Below are 14,753 nucleotides of genomic sequence, written 5' to 3' on the forward strand. Positions count from 1 at the left end.
ATGATAACTGTAATTAAAAAAGAGAAGAATTTCCTCAAATGCAAGAACAAATTAGCCAACCCTATATTACTGTCGTACTGCAGATTTGCAGTAGCAGGCTTCAACGATTTGTAGTAATGAACAAACACAATGAGAAGAGCCTCCAGTATGCAAAAACTTACAATAGTATCACTATACTTGGGGCATAACTACTCGAGTTATATTACATCGTGTCATTCCCAATAACAAGGCAAAGGGGGTGTATGAGCAAACTTCACACGGCGAAAACTAAAATACACCACCCATGAACACCTAAAGGACTCAGGTTAACACCGGCAAAATTTATACTCCAAGGGGAGATAGAAGATTCATTATTTCCCTTGGAACTGCATCCCATATGCTATTCTTCTTACTTCCTCGAATTCACAGCATGTTCGCGGGGGGCGACTTGCCTCAGTAACTGTATCATCATTGCCATGAAGTAAATACTAGATAGGTAACATGTTGTTTAGCCAAGAGATTTTTTTGAAGACAAAGGTGTCTGATTTACCTGAAAATATGACTCCAGCTTCTGCTTCAGAGTGGCATGCTCCCTCTTCATCCTCTGCAATGACCTGCGGCATCTAAAGCACAAACACAGACACGCTACAGCAGGTGAGGTGAGCAAATCGTCTGGCGATGGGATTACAGAGATGGACAGAGTAAGAGGAATGCATACCCTTCCAGATTCTTATCGTTGCAGTGTGCCTTAAACACCGAGCATTCGTTCTTCATCCTGACTGCACCAATGCTGAGGCAAACAAAGGTAACTCGAGTGACTTGGAACACAAAAGCTAAGGCTGTCGGTGAGAATATTTCTGTTCTACAAATAATAACGTTGCTCTCACATCACTAAGCACTCTTAAAGCGTATATATTGAATGGGTTATCAGAGGATTCTGTGGTGATGAGACCCGCAATAAGATTATTTTCACACTGGGTGTTTTCAGAGCATATTCACAGGTCCTTTACCTGGATCCGCTACCTTTGAGCTGGTGCACCAAAGAATCTAACCGGTGGAAATCCTGAGGGTACTTTCCACTGCATCAAAAGAGACTTGAAAGTGAATGCAGTACTAAATATGATTCCATTTTAAGTAGATATAATATGTCTTGAAATCATATATATAGGCTGTTCTCCAAAGAAATCAGTCATGGCATGATTTCTGACATACTACTTACATTGTATGCTCTATGTTTGTCAACAATCTCGGTGAATCTTTCAGGAACAAAGCCACAACTTCCTCAACAAAATTGGGGCTCGATTCATCCTGCAGTTCTTCCAGCTGATTAAACTGTTCATCAAGGTAACCCTGCAGGAATGGGCCCAAGTATGTTAAAAGGGAAAACGAAGAATCCTGAAATATAATAAATAATAGTGTGGTTCACTGCAAGAAAAGATACTATCGAATAGGTGGGAAAATCAAGATAATTAGTGAAATATCAAACAAAGTCAGTCCCAGAAAGTAGTTATAGGCTTCAACTTAGCTAAGTATAATGAGAACCTTAATATATGTCAAGATCAAGCTAAATCAGTTTCAGGAAGTGGTTTTAGGTGTCAACCTGGCTTAGGTATAAAGAGCACCCCAATATTTTCCTAGAAGATACTAATGTATCATCGAAATGATCCTACACTATGATTATTCTGTAAAGTTTTTAAAACTACTTTTTAATATATTCTCGAAGGAATAGGACGAAGCAAATAAAGGAAGTGGTTTACTATTTTGATGGTGTATTACATCCTTTCTAAAAGTTCATTGTCATGATGCATTCAGCATGCGCTTGGGATGTGGAAAAAAGAGTTCCGAGTTGGCATTACCCCCATTAGACCAGATTACAAACTAAATGAGTTATGCAGTTGCAGTGAAGTTAAATTTTAAAACAGTATGAGTGAATGATCCATTGAGCCTTGGCACCACAGATTAGTGTACAACCTCCATGTATAAATAAAAATATACTAGATAATTTTTTTTTCAGAGCCTCAGTGGACCATGTCATGCGGAAACGTACAGAGGTCATCATTCTATCAGAAGACAAAGCATGAAGAGAGTAATTCTGCAACTAGTTATCCTGCCAATACTTGCAGCTCTATCGAAAAGTTCATAATAGGAGCAATACAGTAATTCATTATAAACCAAATATAAAATAAACAAACGGGAAGCCAATAAACCTGATCAAAGAAACTTTTCTTCATGAAGGTAATTTGGCGACGCAAAGTTGAGTAGTCCATAATTGTTGCTTAGATATCAGTACAAGCAGGCAGAGAGAACTGAGATGGTTGCAATGAGACATGCAAGCTGGAGGAGGGCGTATATATAGAGGGAAACAGAATATTATTTATAGCATGCAAAATCTTTATTCTAATTGATAATTCCCTCCTGTTAGTAAAGCATAACAAAAAGACAAAGGACCTTTCTTTTTCATAAAATTGCTGAAATAAAAACCAAACTACGAATGCTGCAAGTTGATCTATGAGTTCTCTTTCATGTGGTTTACACCTTAGACAGCAAAAGAATTTCAGAATATGATGACGCTGCGCAACAGAAATGTGCGAAATTAAAGTGCCCTAGAACTTGTTCCCGACTAAGCAAACCTCGAAATGAGATAAATAACATTTCTAGATATAATTTGTTCCCAATTACATACATATATCCAGTTACACTGTCCTATACATAGAGATGAAAAAGCTATACCCACCATTGAAATCAACGAAGTATGTGCAAATAAATGTCAGCGAATAGGGACCCGCCAATCTCACTCTTACACGATTTGGCCATCAAAGTTTTTCTATTAGTGATTGATGACCATTTGACACAAGGAGAGCGGATTCACCAAATCTAAGAATTCTAACTTTACAAGGTATTTTCAACAAATAAGTTTCTGAAGAAATTTCAGTGTAATTTTTATAATTAAACTTCAGTAACTACAAAGTGACATCAACCACTGAAATTCCCTGTGAGTAATAAACAGAAATAAAAAATCCCTTAAATTTATTAAATAACAGATGGGAGTACTAAACTCTGGAACAATTTTCTAAAGATTGGTTCTTGGCAAACTAAACTAAAGCGTTTGACTGGGTTCAAGATTGGAGCTGCTTACTACATTACACAGATGAATTTCCAAGGAATAATAGGTGTATCCTGGAAAATCAATTCCTAATACATGCTGAATTTTCTTCAAGCATAGAAATGTGTCATCATCAATGAGTGTAAAACTACAACACTCGAATGCCATGGATGATTGGATTGATTGGTACTGGAAGAACAGAAACAGGAACTTGACTACAAGAAAAGAGGGTGTGAATGAGACAATGATTGGAGAAGCTTTTAAAAAGAATTGTGAATGAAAGTGGCTGTTATAAAGACTTTAGACGACTTCAAAGTCACTTATCAAAAATATAGGAACAGTGTCATCACATGGATAGAAAGAAAGAAAGAAAGAAAAAGCATACCAATTAAAACAATGAATGTGTTTTCAAAAGTCTAGTAGATACATGTATACATATCTAGGGTTATCAATATTGATGTTAAATTAGTTAGAGCTCCACTCTTCCTATAATTAAATAAGTTTGACTGTGAAAAGAGGTACTAGCATTTCGGTTGCAAAAACGATTTAAGGTCATTAAGACTTGATAACTTAGGTATATTCATCGTCTGATGAACCAAAGGAGCTCAACTATCGGCTCATTTTCTCCACATCTAACATATCCTGAAACATTGCCCGGAAAGGCTAACAGCTAAGATTGGGTGTGAGGTGTAACCAGCAAATGGACGAAATAGGCATCCTACGAAAAAGGAAGAAGAGAAACAGTGTCATCACCATGCTTTCACACTGAAACCAAATGGAAAACTGGAAGATAAAAAGGGAGATGCATGGTGGGCAGGAAATTCTCCCTTTATTCCACTTCATACAGAAAAGGAAGGTTAAACCTTTCCAGTAGCTACTACCATGGTTGCTCGGTTATAATTGTATATTTAATTTGTTTGTTTGGTCCCATCCACTACTTTCGATAAATGCTGAAAAGGAAGAGGAATAATGCATAATTGGAGCAGTGATAATGACCTCTTGGTATCTCCACGGGATAGTGATAAGAGAATCTTAACCTGGAACAGCATACTAAAACGACAGGTATTGGTTTAAATGGTTAGTGTCAGTAAAGTTCTTATCTTGGCGAATCATGACAACGAGATGCATAGCAAACACTAGCCGCAGAGAAAAAATCTGATCACAGAGCAAGAGGTGGCAGAACCATCGCCTCACTACTCCGAAAGTTGCAAGAATCATTGCACTGTTTTTCTGCATGTGCACCTTGCAATGCATGTTCCAAACAAACATATTACCAATTACATAAAATCTGAAGCAAGGGGAGATGAAATTTATAAGAAGCAGGACAGTAAGAAAAGCTTTATATGTAAAGCAAGATCTGGGGCAGGATCATATTTTATATTTGTATTATGCAGAATTGGATCCTGCACCAGAGAATTCAGTTTTTTTTTTTTCCGAAATGGGGGAGCCCCAGCCTCTGCATCAAAGAGATGCATACGGCAAATATTTATATTAGAATCAACACGGATCTGTCAAGATCATACATCACAAAACCCGAAGCCACCACTCAACACCTAGAAACCCGACAATGGGTGAAGTAACATGCCGTCAGGGCCTCTGCCCTAAAAATAGAAACAAACGCCCCACCAACTAAAAACCGAGGGCATCCCTGAGTCACCCTATGGCGAAAACAGGAGCACACAACTGGCTTAGCAGACCCTTGGCGGGCACCTTTGCCCTTACCAGAGAATTCAGTTAAGAGTGACAACTTAAAAATCAACCTAGGAGCTCTTACATAAAGATGAAAAAACTTCCACCATATCTGCTCACGCTCGTCGAAAGGCAGATGTGATATATGCCAAAATGAGCAGACTCTCAGGGATCCATCTTAAATTGCGATTTCATTTTTGGATGAAACCATTTTTATATGCACTATTACCTGGCTAACTTTACTAGGTGGGTGTGATCACATAACCATATTGTCCTGGTGGACCCTCTTTTTTCACTAAGTGCTGTGGCAAATGTGACATATCTCTTCTACAGATAGGAGAATGTTAACAATTGAGAAAATCAAACCAGCTTGTTTCTCCTCATTCATATGGATAGTTGACTCGTTTTCTAAGAACACAATAAATTGTGCTGCTTGTGCAGGCAGGAAAATTTCACATTATTAGCAACTTTTCGACTTTTTATTTTTAGGACGTATTTTAATATTTTCCACAATCCAGGTAAGACACTAACATGTATGAATTTTCAAGCTATTCAAGTTAATATAGGCATCTACCTGTCATAATCTAAATTATTGCCTGCTACACGGTATAGTAAGATACAAAGATAGGAGAATGTTAACAATTGAGAAAAGGTGACATATCTCTTCTACAGATAGGAGAATTTTAACAATTGAGAAAATCAAACCATATTGTTTCTCCTCATTCATATGGATAGTTGACTCGTTTTCTAAGAACACAATAAATTGTGCTGGTTGTGCAGGCAGGAAATCTTGAGACTATTAGTAACTTTTCCACTTTTTGTTTTTTAGGACGCAGTTTCATATTTTCCATAATGCAGGTAGGACACTAACATGTATGAATTTTCAAGCTATTAAAGTTAATATAGGCATCTACCTGTCATAATCTAAATTATTGCCTGCTACACGGTATAGTAAGATACAAAGATGCATATGCACATGCACATGCACATGCTACAGGCGAAACATATTCTGAGACTATTTAAAGGTAAGAGATACTTCAATTGACATATATGCCTCTACTTCTCTTTAACAAAAGGCACAAACCAGGCACTCAATTAACTTAAAAATCCATGGAAACCATGCATTGAAGTTCTAATAGCTTCTCATATGAAAAAATGTCATATGTACAGGAGATGATGTTCAACAAACTAGTAAAAGTTCACCATCAAACTGAACTGTATTTAAAAAATATGAAAAAGAGAAATAGGGCAATGAATAGCATGCATAAGGGCCTCGTTTCTGCAACATTGCTCACCCCATTGATGATACGGAAGCAACACAACAACTGTGTTTGAAGGCGCGCACCCATCAATCGACATCCTGGTCTCGCGCATCAAAGAGGAGGCCAAGATTGGCTCAGAGCTGGCGCAACCGGCCTTAGGGTAATTTTTCCAACGGCAATGGATGTGCACTGATTGCTTATCTCTTGTAATATCTTCCTCCTAGGAGACATGTAACAAACCTTCTACTTTTTCAATGAAATGGAATGAAATGCAAAGGTCCTTTGCGTTTTCTCAACAAAAAAAAGTGTTCATTCTGACTTTGTATCTACATATAGTCCAAATGCTACTGAGATCGGCCTTGAAAATTCAGAAGTTCATAGGACATTACATCCCCTAAATATGTTATTCTCTGGAGAGAAAAAAACTTAACATGGTTTCCACAGAAATCAATGTAAATGATGTTTGCACTACACTTGGAGGCTGACAAGCCGATAATGGAACTAGAATGTTGGCGACATAAGCACAGTCATGCTGAGGAAGAATGTACTCGTATTTTTCCAACATGGGGCAACATAAGCGAAGGTCTCCTGAATTTAGATTCATCATCCTTCCCTAGACAAGTGAATTGTTCTTCCAGAAACACCTTCTTGGCTTCGGCAAGATGTAAAGCTGGTAATTGGTTTAAATTTTTATGGTTCACCAAGAAAACTGTAAGCACAAGATGCTCCTTCGGACCTGATGATGGGATTATTTCCAGAAGAGAAAGGAATCACATAACAGATACAACTTTATACGATAAAAAATGCATTATAATCACTAGGAAGAGCTTCCCATGTATAAAATCAGCAACAAAAGCATGAATACTGTACCATTTCAGGAACCATATCAGGCCAGCCAAACTGTCATTTCGATCTTGAGTTTTTGTGTCCCGTACAAAAGTGCTGAACATCGTTGACCACCTGCTGTCCTCTAAACAGTAAAGTTCTGAGGAACTAAGCTGAAGTATATCCAGATTGAATTATCAAGTTTTAGAATACAAAACATGAATTTGCTTCTGGTAATACGTGGGTGTCATCTTCTTATACTGGTTATGATATTTGAGCACTTATTTAAGTGGTTTCAATAGTTGTTTCACTGAGTTGGATTTTGGTACTCTTGTAATACACAATTTTGTTACTGAACTGTTAACAAACTTGTGTCTTATAAGTATTACGACCACTCAAATAGTTAAACCAAGTACCAAGAGTCCAAGATCAATGAAACAAGTAATAAAAAGTAACAAAAATCATTCTGGGAGCACTTGGCGCTGAATTTCTTTGCTATGTTGGGGGCATATTTAAGGCTGTTCTAGGAAGTAACCATGTAAAGGTAAATCATAGTTTCCATGAGACCAACACAACCAGTGACGCAGTGATTTCGATTTTACATCACCTAGGTATATATTGGTGAAACACATGCTTCTATTTTGTAAGGCTGCTAATCTATAATGTTACTTCGGGTATATATCATCGATTACCTAGTCAAAAGGACCATGTTCCAGTCTACCATATCTGTCAAAAAACAATTATGGTCACTGCAATGAATATTGGTTTGTGAGGATAACGTTCCAATTCCTTTGTTTGAGACAAATTTGCTGGTTATGTCATTTCTTCTATAAGGTGATATTAAAAAAAAATATCATACATACGTGAATAAATTTTGAGACTCCAGCCTAGAAGAGTATATGCGACCTAACGCTTAAATATTCATACTCGTAAGTTATTCTGAATTTTCCACCTAAACTTTGTGGAGCGACGTAAATAAATATATAGACACGGAGTGCTAGCAGCGAATCTTTGGAACAATCTTAGTAAAAGGAATCCAGGTCTGTCGTAATTACATACTGCAATCGCCCATCAAGAATCTTTAATACTACTTTACATGCTGTAAACCCAATATAAGCTCACCAAAGAACCATTATTGTTCTACTAGGTCAGGAGTACTGAGTACAGACCCCTTAGAGGCAGGGTGGAATTAGTTGACTGAAACCCTAGCATGTGGAATGCATACGAATAACCAAGGCAAACTAAACCAGAAAACAAAGAACAATATTCCCTTTTTCATTGAGTTCGAGGAAAAAATTTCCATTAACCATTTTCAATGCACGCCAGAAGTAACTGACTTTTAACATCAGCCGTAGTCTCATAACCATTATTGTTCTACTAGGCCAGGGTACAGACCCCTTAGAGGCAGGGGTGGAATTATTTGACTGAAACCCTAGCATGTGGAATGCATACCAATAACCAAGGCAAACTAAACCAGAAAACAACGAAGCAACCTACGGCACTGCACGCCAAGAAGCTGCAACGGATGACTACCGCATTAGCAGGTCAGGTCACAGTATGGGTAACAGATTCCGGTTACTGCGGGGCGGAGGAGCAAATCTCCGACGACATGATCCCTAAAATGCAGCGGTAAAGTTAGTTCTGGCCACGACAGAGAGAGAAGCACGCACCGGTCACCAGTCGCCTCCGCAGCAAGGGAGCTCCAGGCGTGTCCGGCATGGTGGTCGGAGGCGGCAGGGTGAAGCAGCAGGAGAGAGGGGGAATGTTCAGTCGTTCAATTGGCGAATAAACGGACGAGAAATAAATTAGGCGCTTTTTCGTCGAACACAATGAGAATTTGCATACCATTTGCTCGATTTTACCCTTCCGATGCGGGATAAAATAGAGCTGTATTGACTTAACTCGTGGAAATTGCTTGGTGTTAGATGAGTGCAAATATTTTGGGATTAGTTGCGCCGCACCCCATTATCCGAGATGTCCATAATAAACATACTCTGAGGTAGATATTGTTTTCATATGTGAATGGCTTAACTTAGGAGCAAGTAACTATGGACGGGACCGGATAGGCTAATTTGGCGCTAGACCACGGATGCACGATACTCTTTCCGTTCCTGTTAGGACATCCACTTTTAAGGGGCGATTACATCAATCTCATGGAAGCTGAACTGGAAATTCTAGGCGCCACTTAAGGTGAAGTTCTTTATCTAGTGGGCTGTCCCAATAGGTGTTGGACGAGCGAGCTGCTCGCGTGATGTGGCCTACCACACATGGAAAGATGCCCACTATGCGACCAATTAGAGGAAACTATGGCGCACATTCTCACTAGATGTCCCTCGTCTAGGACCATCTGGTACGGGTTCCTATCATGGATTCGTTCCACCTCAGGGCCACCCATGGTTGAGGGTGATTTTGCAGAGTGATGGTCGTTTGTGGTGTGGACCACCCATCACCGACTGCACAAGGGAACCTCGTCACTAATCATGCTCACTGCATGGTGGATATGAAAGCATATAAATGTTGCAGTCTTCGATAATGTGCGTCCTTCAATGGCTTTCCTGTTCGACAACATTAGGGCCTAGACATTATAGTGGGCGGACGTGAGGGGCAATGGTTTTTGCCAACTAATCCCCTAAATTAACACTTTTGGGTCAAGTAGTATGGGTGTTGGTCATTCTTTAGACTTGTACATACAACCTTCTTTTTTTACCAATGCATCGAAATGCAAGGCTTTTGCGTTTTTGCGAAAAAAGATCGATTTCATCTAACCATAGTTTACTATGGGAAGTTCATCACTTGGGAAGGTCTAAAATTTAGAAGACAACTACCTTGCTGTGTAACCTTGCATTATGATGTCCACTTCATTCTCCACTTCCTGAGGTAGTTATATAGCTGAGTAGTGGTCATATGATCCCAACGAAGTCAAAAAAATTAGTCTAAAAAGTTTTCATATGGTTTTCTGTGAACTTGTCGCACCTAATCCCATCAGCTGAACCATCATATTTAGGACGAACTATGACGAAGAATCTTCCCAAACCATTGAAGGTTTGTGAGAATACATAGCTGAACTGCGAACAATAAGAGAAGTTTGCATACATGACATGTCAATTCTCACCAACGAGGGATATCGATGGAGCTTTCCCACATGATGTCCTACATTAGGTTAATATCGTAAGCATGACTCTAAAATCCTACAACACTAGCAAAGACAATGCTAGCACGGAATTCACTTCCAACCCGTCTTAATAATATATATACAATAGCAAGCATGAAAAACACCGACATTTTTTAGCCACAACTACAGAACAATGTTAACAATGAAAATCGGTTGCATATCACCTAACTAGACTCTCACTTGCAACAACCAATGGTTTAAAGTTTCTTACATATCTAAGCTAAAAGATCAAGGGTTTAAGTTTCTTATAGCCATTGGAAGAACATCCAGTACACATGCCGGCGAAGAGGGAGGAGTTGCCTGGTCGCTGACGATTGAAAGGGCATTTCCCTCCTAATATGATTTTGTGTGTTTGTTATCAAAATAGAGATATTTTATCGTGTGCTTATATATCATAGATAATATTTGTGATAAGCTTGTCACGGTAGCCGACCCCTAAAAAGTAAAACGAACAATATGTGCATTGCAGCTTTGTGGTGAAGTGTCTGCATTGCTCAAGAAAAGATGAGGGGTTGGCTGGAAATGGTAGTGGAAGAAGACCCACATCAAAAGAACCAAATGCAGCTCTTCAGTCCGGAGACTCCGGACAAGCACACCGGAGACTCCGGTGATCTAGGCCGGAGACTCTAGACAAGTCTCGAGACTGACCAACTTTGAGAAGCCAGCCAAGGTGCGTCACTCTCTGTATGGGGGTCCGGATTCTCGACCGGGGACTTTTCTCAAGTCTCCGGTCATTGCACTCCGGATACTCCATTCTCCCCTGACCGGAGACTCCGGAGTTTTAGAATTGAGAAGCTGGCGAAGTGTGCCTCACTCACGGCATGGGGGTTTGGAGACTAGGCCAGAAACTACACCGGAGTTTCCGGACTTACACCGGAGACTCCGGACATTATCCCAGAGACTCCGGACCAAAAGGCCCTGCAACGGTCACTTATGATGTGGGGGTATAAAAGGGACCCTTCTTCTCCAAGGAGAGGTTGCGGCTTCAACTCTCTCGCCTCCATTGCACCAAAGCTCAAAACTCCAAGATCTCCCTCCCTGTCCATTCAATCTTGTTGATCTCTTGGGAATCAAGAGAGCAACCCTAGATCTACACTTCCACCAAAGGGATTTGAGTATCCCACTTGTTTGTAGGAGTTCCATGTTGTGAAACCCTAGCTTTGCGAGAAGTCGCCCTCGAAGCTTGCTTTGTGTTGTAAAAGCTCCGTGGTCGGTTGTTGGGAGCCTCCAATTGAGTTGTGGATGTGTGCCCCAACCTTTGTGTAAAGGTGACGGTTGTGACCTTAAGGTAACCACTTAGTGGAGCGTGAGCTAGGCCTTTGTGGCGTTGATCACCGGAGAATAGGGTGAGGCCTTCGTGGCGTTGGTTGGCCTTCGTGGCACCACACCCCTCCAACGTAGACGTACTTCCCTTTACAAGGAAAGAGCTATGGGAATCATAACCTCGTGTATCCGTGTGCTCCACCTTGGTTACCTCTATCCTTTTACTGCACTCTACTACTTGTATCTCGTATTGTGTATTGTTTGCTTGCATCTTATCATATAGGTAAATTCACATAGTTGCATATCTCGAGAATTTACCTTTGTGTCAAGCCTAAATTGAAAAAGAATTAAAATTTGATATAGCACCTATTCAACCCCCCCTCTAGGTGACATACAATCCTTTCAACGATCACCACCACCATGCTCGTGGGTGCAGCCACTGTTAAAGCTCTCACATTATCCATGAACTTCAAAGGGAGGGGGAGCTTAAAAGGGGAATGGTAGGTGGTGATAGCGCCACATCTAAATAGGGGGGGGGGGGTGATTTTCACTGGTGGTGACTGACTTTATCCCACCGCAATTTTTTTGCAGCACACGAGGTCACGCCATATCCATAGATTGCATCGACTTGTACACCGCATTCTCCATTTTGGCCGTCATGAGGGTGGTGTCGTATGTGGGAACATTGACACCAGGAGTATGAAAATCCCCTTTATTTGTGTGCGGCTAGTGTGCTATAGATCTCTTTCTTCCTCCAAATACAAACACACGATTTTACCTAGGTTCAGTCCATTTGGAGGCTAACAGCCCTAGCTACTTTATGCTTGTCTCATCGTATTGCTCAACGATGAGCTGTGTTACATGGATGAACTCTCCTTGTTAGGTGCTTGAGGTAAGGAGGAGACTATTGGCTCTAGGTGGGATCTACACTTCAACCCCCACTTTCTCCTCGGTCGCGGTCCTCCTTTTGTAGCAGGAAGGGCATACCACCGTGGCCGACAAGATGTAGGTCACAATCGGGAGTTGTGAGGAACTAACGACCGGCAAGCAGTAGGTGACGAGGACGCGCCAACGCTCGATCCCATCTCTTGGTCTTGATCTTCGGGCCTTGATGCCTTATGTTTAAGGATAAACGTCATTTCCTGCAATGTCAGGGCTGCATGGGGCTTCTGCACCAGCCTAGGCATAGGCAACCTCCGAATATCGTGAGGATACAACCATGTCTCGTCCTGCCCTTGGACCTGCTTTAAGCACAACAGGGGAAATGCTTACGCTAGGTACCCTAGCGGTGATAACCATGCGCCCGATCGCAGGGATACGACATTGTGACGTCCGGTCTTGGCACAACAGCTTTAGACACAAAACAATCAAAGCTGAGTAAGGGTTGACACATCCCTTCATGTGTATGGAAGGAGTGTGTCATCACTAACAACTCCTCCCGGGGAAAAGGGGGCTCAACGGTGCTTCCCGGAAACCAGCCCAGACTCCTTGGCAGTGAGCGGCTCACTCCGCCTAATACCCTCCTTGTCCTTTGTGGTGACCCTGCATACCACTGCATGTTGTAGTATGCCAGTCGTTGATATAACATTCACGAAGTACCATTCCACAAATATTACATCCCTCAGAGTAGTACAACAGAACATAGCAGGTCCATAACTCATTCATTTATTATTACAAGCATAATGTACATATCATCTCGGAGCTCCTCTTGGGTCCTAAGAGGGATACTCCTGGGTTCGAGGCGAACCCAACTTAACTTATAATACATGAGTCTTACTAAGTTTTACATTTATTCCCTCGAGCAGATAAGTACTAAGAGTTCGTACTGCTCGGATACTACTACTACTTGACTAGTCTAGACTTGATCTCCTCCGGAACCCTCCCCGGTTCTGTAGACTATAAGGTAGTCTACACCTTCGATACCTCCAGAGAGGTCTGGTTCTTCATAGCCGATGATGTCGGCTCCTTCAGGGTTGTCGTTGTCCTCCTCCAGATGGTTCAGACAATCTAAGCAGGGGATTTAAGAGTGGTATGAGTACGAGCGTACTCAACAAGTTCATTATAGAAAAGAGGTGTTTAATGCACTAGCTACAATATTAGACCAGAAAGTCTAATACCAATGCAAGTTTTGATAAACATTTCTTCAAGAGGTTGCTTTTATTTCAAAGAACTATGTCCGTCAGCCTTCACCGGTTTACTAGAACTTCATGGAGCTCCTTTCCGGCAGCGTTCGCAGTTCCATATCCCGGAACAGGGAGTGACAGGTCACGGTTCTTTACACTCTGCAGAGGTGTGTTGCTTTACCCATAAGAGATCTTAACCTTGGTGCCAACCGAGCAGCTTCCCGTCCACACTTCCTATGGTGTGAGGCCCGGTATAAGGTCATAGCCAATCATATTCCTCCGCTACCTCATACACCCACCCGTTGTTGCAAACCCCGACCCTGGGTCCTCGCCGGTCCTCTTACTCCAATTAAGGATGGACCCCGACCACGACGACAGTCTGGGATCGAACCAAACTCCTTCGCCGGTAGCTGCAACCCATCATAGACCACATTACCGTGGGGAATTAGAGTGGGATCCCCACCCTCAAGTTGTTCCGCAAGCCGCAACTGCTACGGTATGCACAGCATAACCGTGGGGAATTAGAGTGGGATCCCCACCCTCAAGTTGCTCCGCAAGATACAACTGCTACGGTAAGCGCATCCGTTGATGTACAAGAGGTGGAATACGATTGACTAGTCCGTCCCATTTCAGATCTTATGGTTAACACGAGTTTTACGGCACAAGAATCACTGGACGACATTTGTTGTTTAATCCTAGATGGATATAAACCCTTGCAATGGAACCTCCACCATATCAACACAATCCATGGTTCCATTGCCCACCACTTAGTCATATTCATAGTTATGAAAATAGTGGTTTTGCTTTTTTATGTAATAGTGATAAGTATAGTACTTTGCAAGTAATTTGATATAAATACTCGAATGACATGAGCAAGTGATGAACTTGCCTGAACACTGCAAAGTGTTGCAGTTGGATGGTGTGGACTGACCCTTGTCCTCTGTTGCTGAAAAATAGCATCATTGTCCGATAAGGGCAATGGTTAAAGAAGCATTGATGCATGATTCCAGTTTTAGGGTTTGTTTCCCCCTTCCGATGTCGTTATTATTTCATGTGAGAGGTTAATACTAAGAATAGCTTAGGGATACTCTATTTAGGTCAAAATACAACCTTGAAATGTTGTCAAGGTGTTTTTAGAGTCCAAAAGAATTTATGGACTTATTTTCATTATTGAAAATAAAATATGTGATTTAAATGATTATTTAAATCATCAAATTTGAACTTATTCTTGTTTAACTTCAAAAATTCTATTTCATATTTTATTATGATAGAGTTTTTTATACTGAGTGGTTTTCATATTTTTAATTATTTTTTTAGAGCTATTAAACATTTATTGT

At 40.9% G+C, this 14,753-nt stretch overlaps 1 protein-coding gene across 7 annotated transcripts; it reads right to left on the bottom strand.

Annotated features, from left to right (window-relative positions):
• Positions 1-39: 39 nt before the first annotated feature.
• Positions 40-8,678, bottom strand: LOC127295214 (pseudo histidine-containing phosphotransfer protein 2). Of its 7 annotated transcripts, none has more exons than XM_051325138.2 (8): positions 8,529-8,678; positions 6,904-7,003; positions 2,187-6,769; positions 1,199-1,329; positions 990-1,058; positions 698-769; positions 530-602; positions 40-439 (listed from the first exon to the last, which is right to left on the bottom strand). In XM_051325138.2, the coding sequence occupies exons 3-8, from the start codon at positions 2,244-2,246 to the stop codon at positions 389-391; spliced, it is 456 nt and encodes a 151-aa protein (XP_051181098.1). In that variant the 5' UTR covers positions 2,247-6,769; positions 6,904-7,003; positions 8,529-8,678; the 3' UTR covers positions 40-388. The 7 variants fall into 7 exon arrangements, with proteins under 7 accessions (XP_051181098.1, XP_051181113.1, XP_051181105.1 ...); XM_051325153.2 differs by having other exon boundaries at positions 6,904-6,996; positions 8,529-8,671; XM_051325145.2 differs by having other exon boundaries at positions 6,904-6,993; positions 8,529-8,665.
• Between the last annotated feature and the right edge of the window lie 6,075 nt (positions 8,679-14,753).

Source organism: Lolium perenne, chromosome 1, assembly GCF_019359855.2.
Source record: "Lolium perenne isolate Kyuss_39 chromosome 1, Kyuss_2.0, whole genome shotgun sequence".
Classification (NCBI taxonomy): Eukaryota; Viridiplantae; Streptophyta; class Magnoliopsida; order Poales; family Poaceae; genus Lolium; species Lolium perenne.

Excerpts from the sequence above, each read along its gene's own strand:
- LOC127295214 (XM_051325138.2), bottom strand. The coding sequence starts at position 2,246 with ATGGACTACTCAACTTTGCGTCGCCAAATTACCTTCATGAAGAAAAGT. Across the intron at positions 1,330-2,186 it reads AGAAAAGTTTCTTTGATCAG|GGTTACCTTGATGAACAGTT; the intron begins GTTTATTGGCTT and ends CCATTCCTGCAG. Across the intron at positions 1,059-1,198 it reads ACAAACATAGAGCATACAAT|TGGAAAGTACCCTCAGGATT; the intron begins GTAAGTAGTATG and ends CTTTTGATGCAG.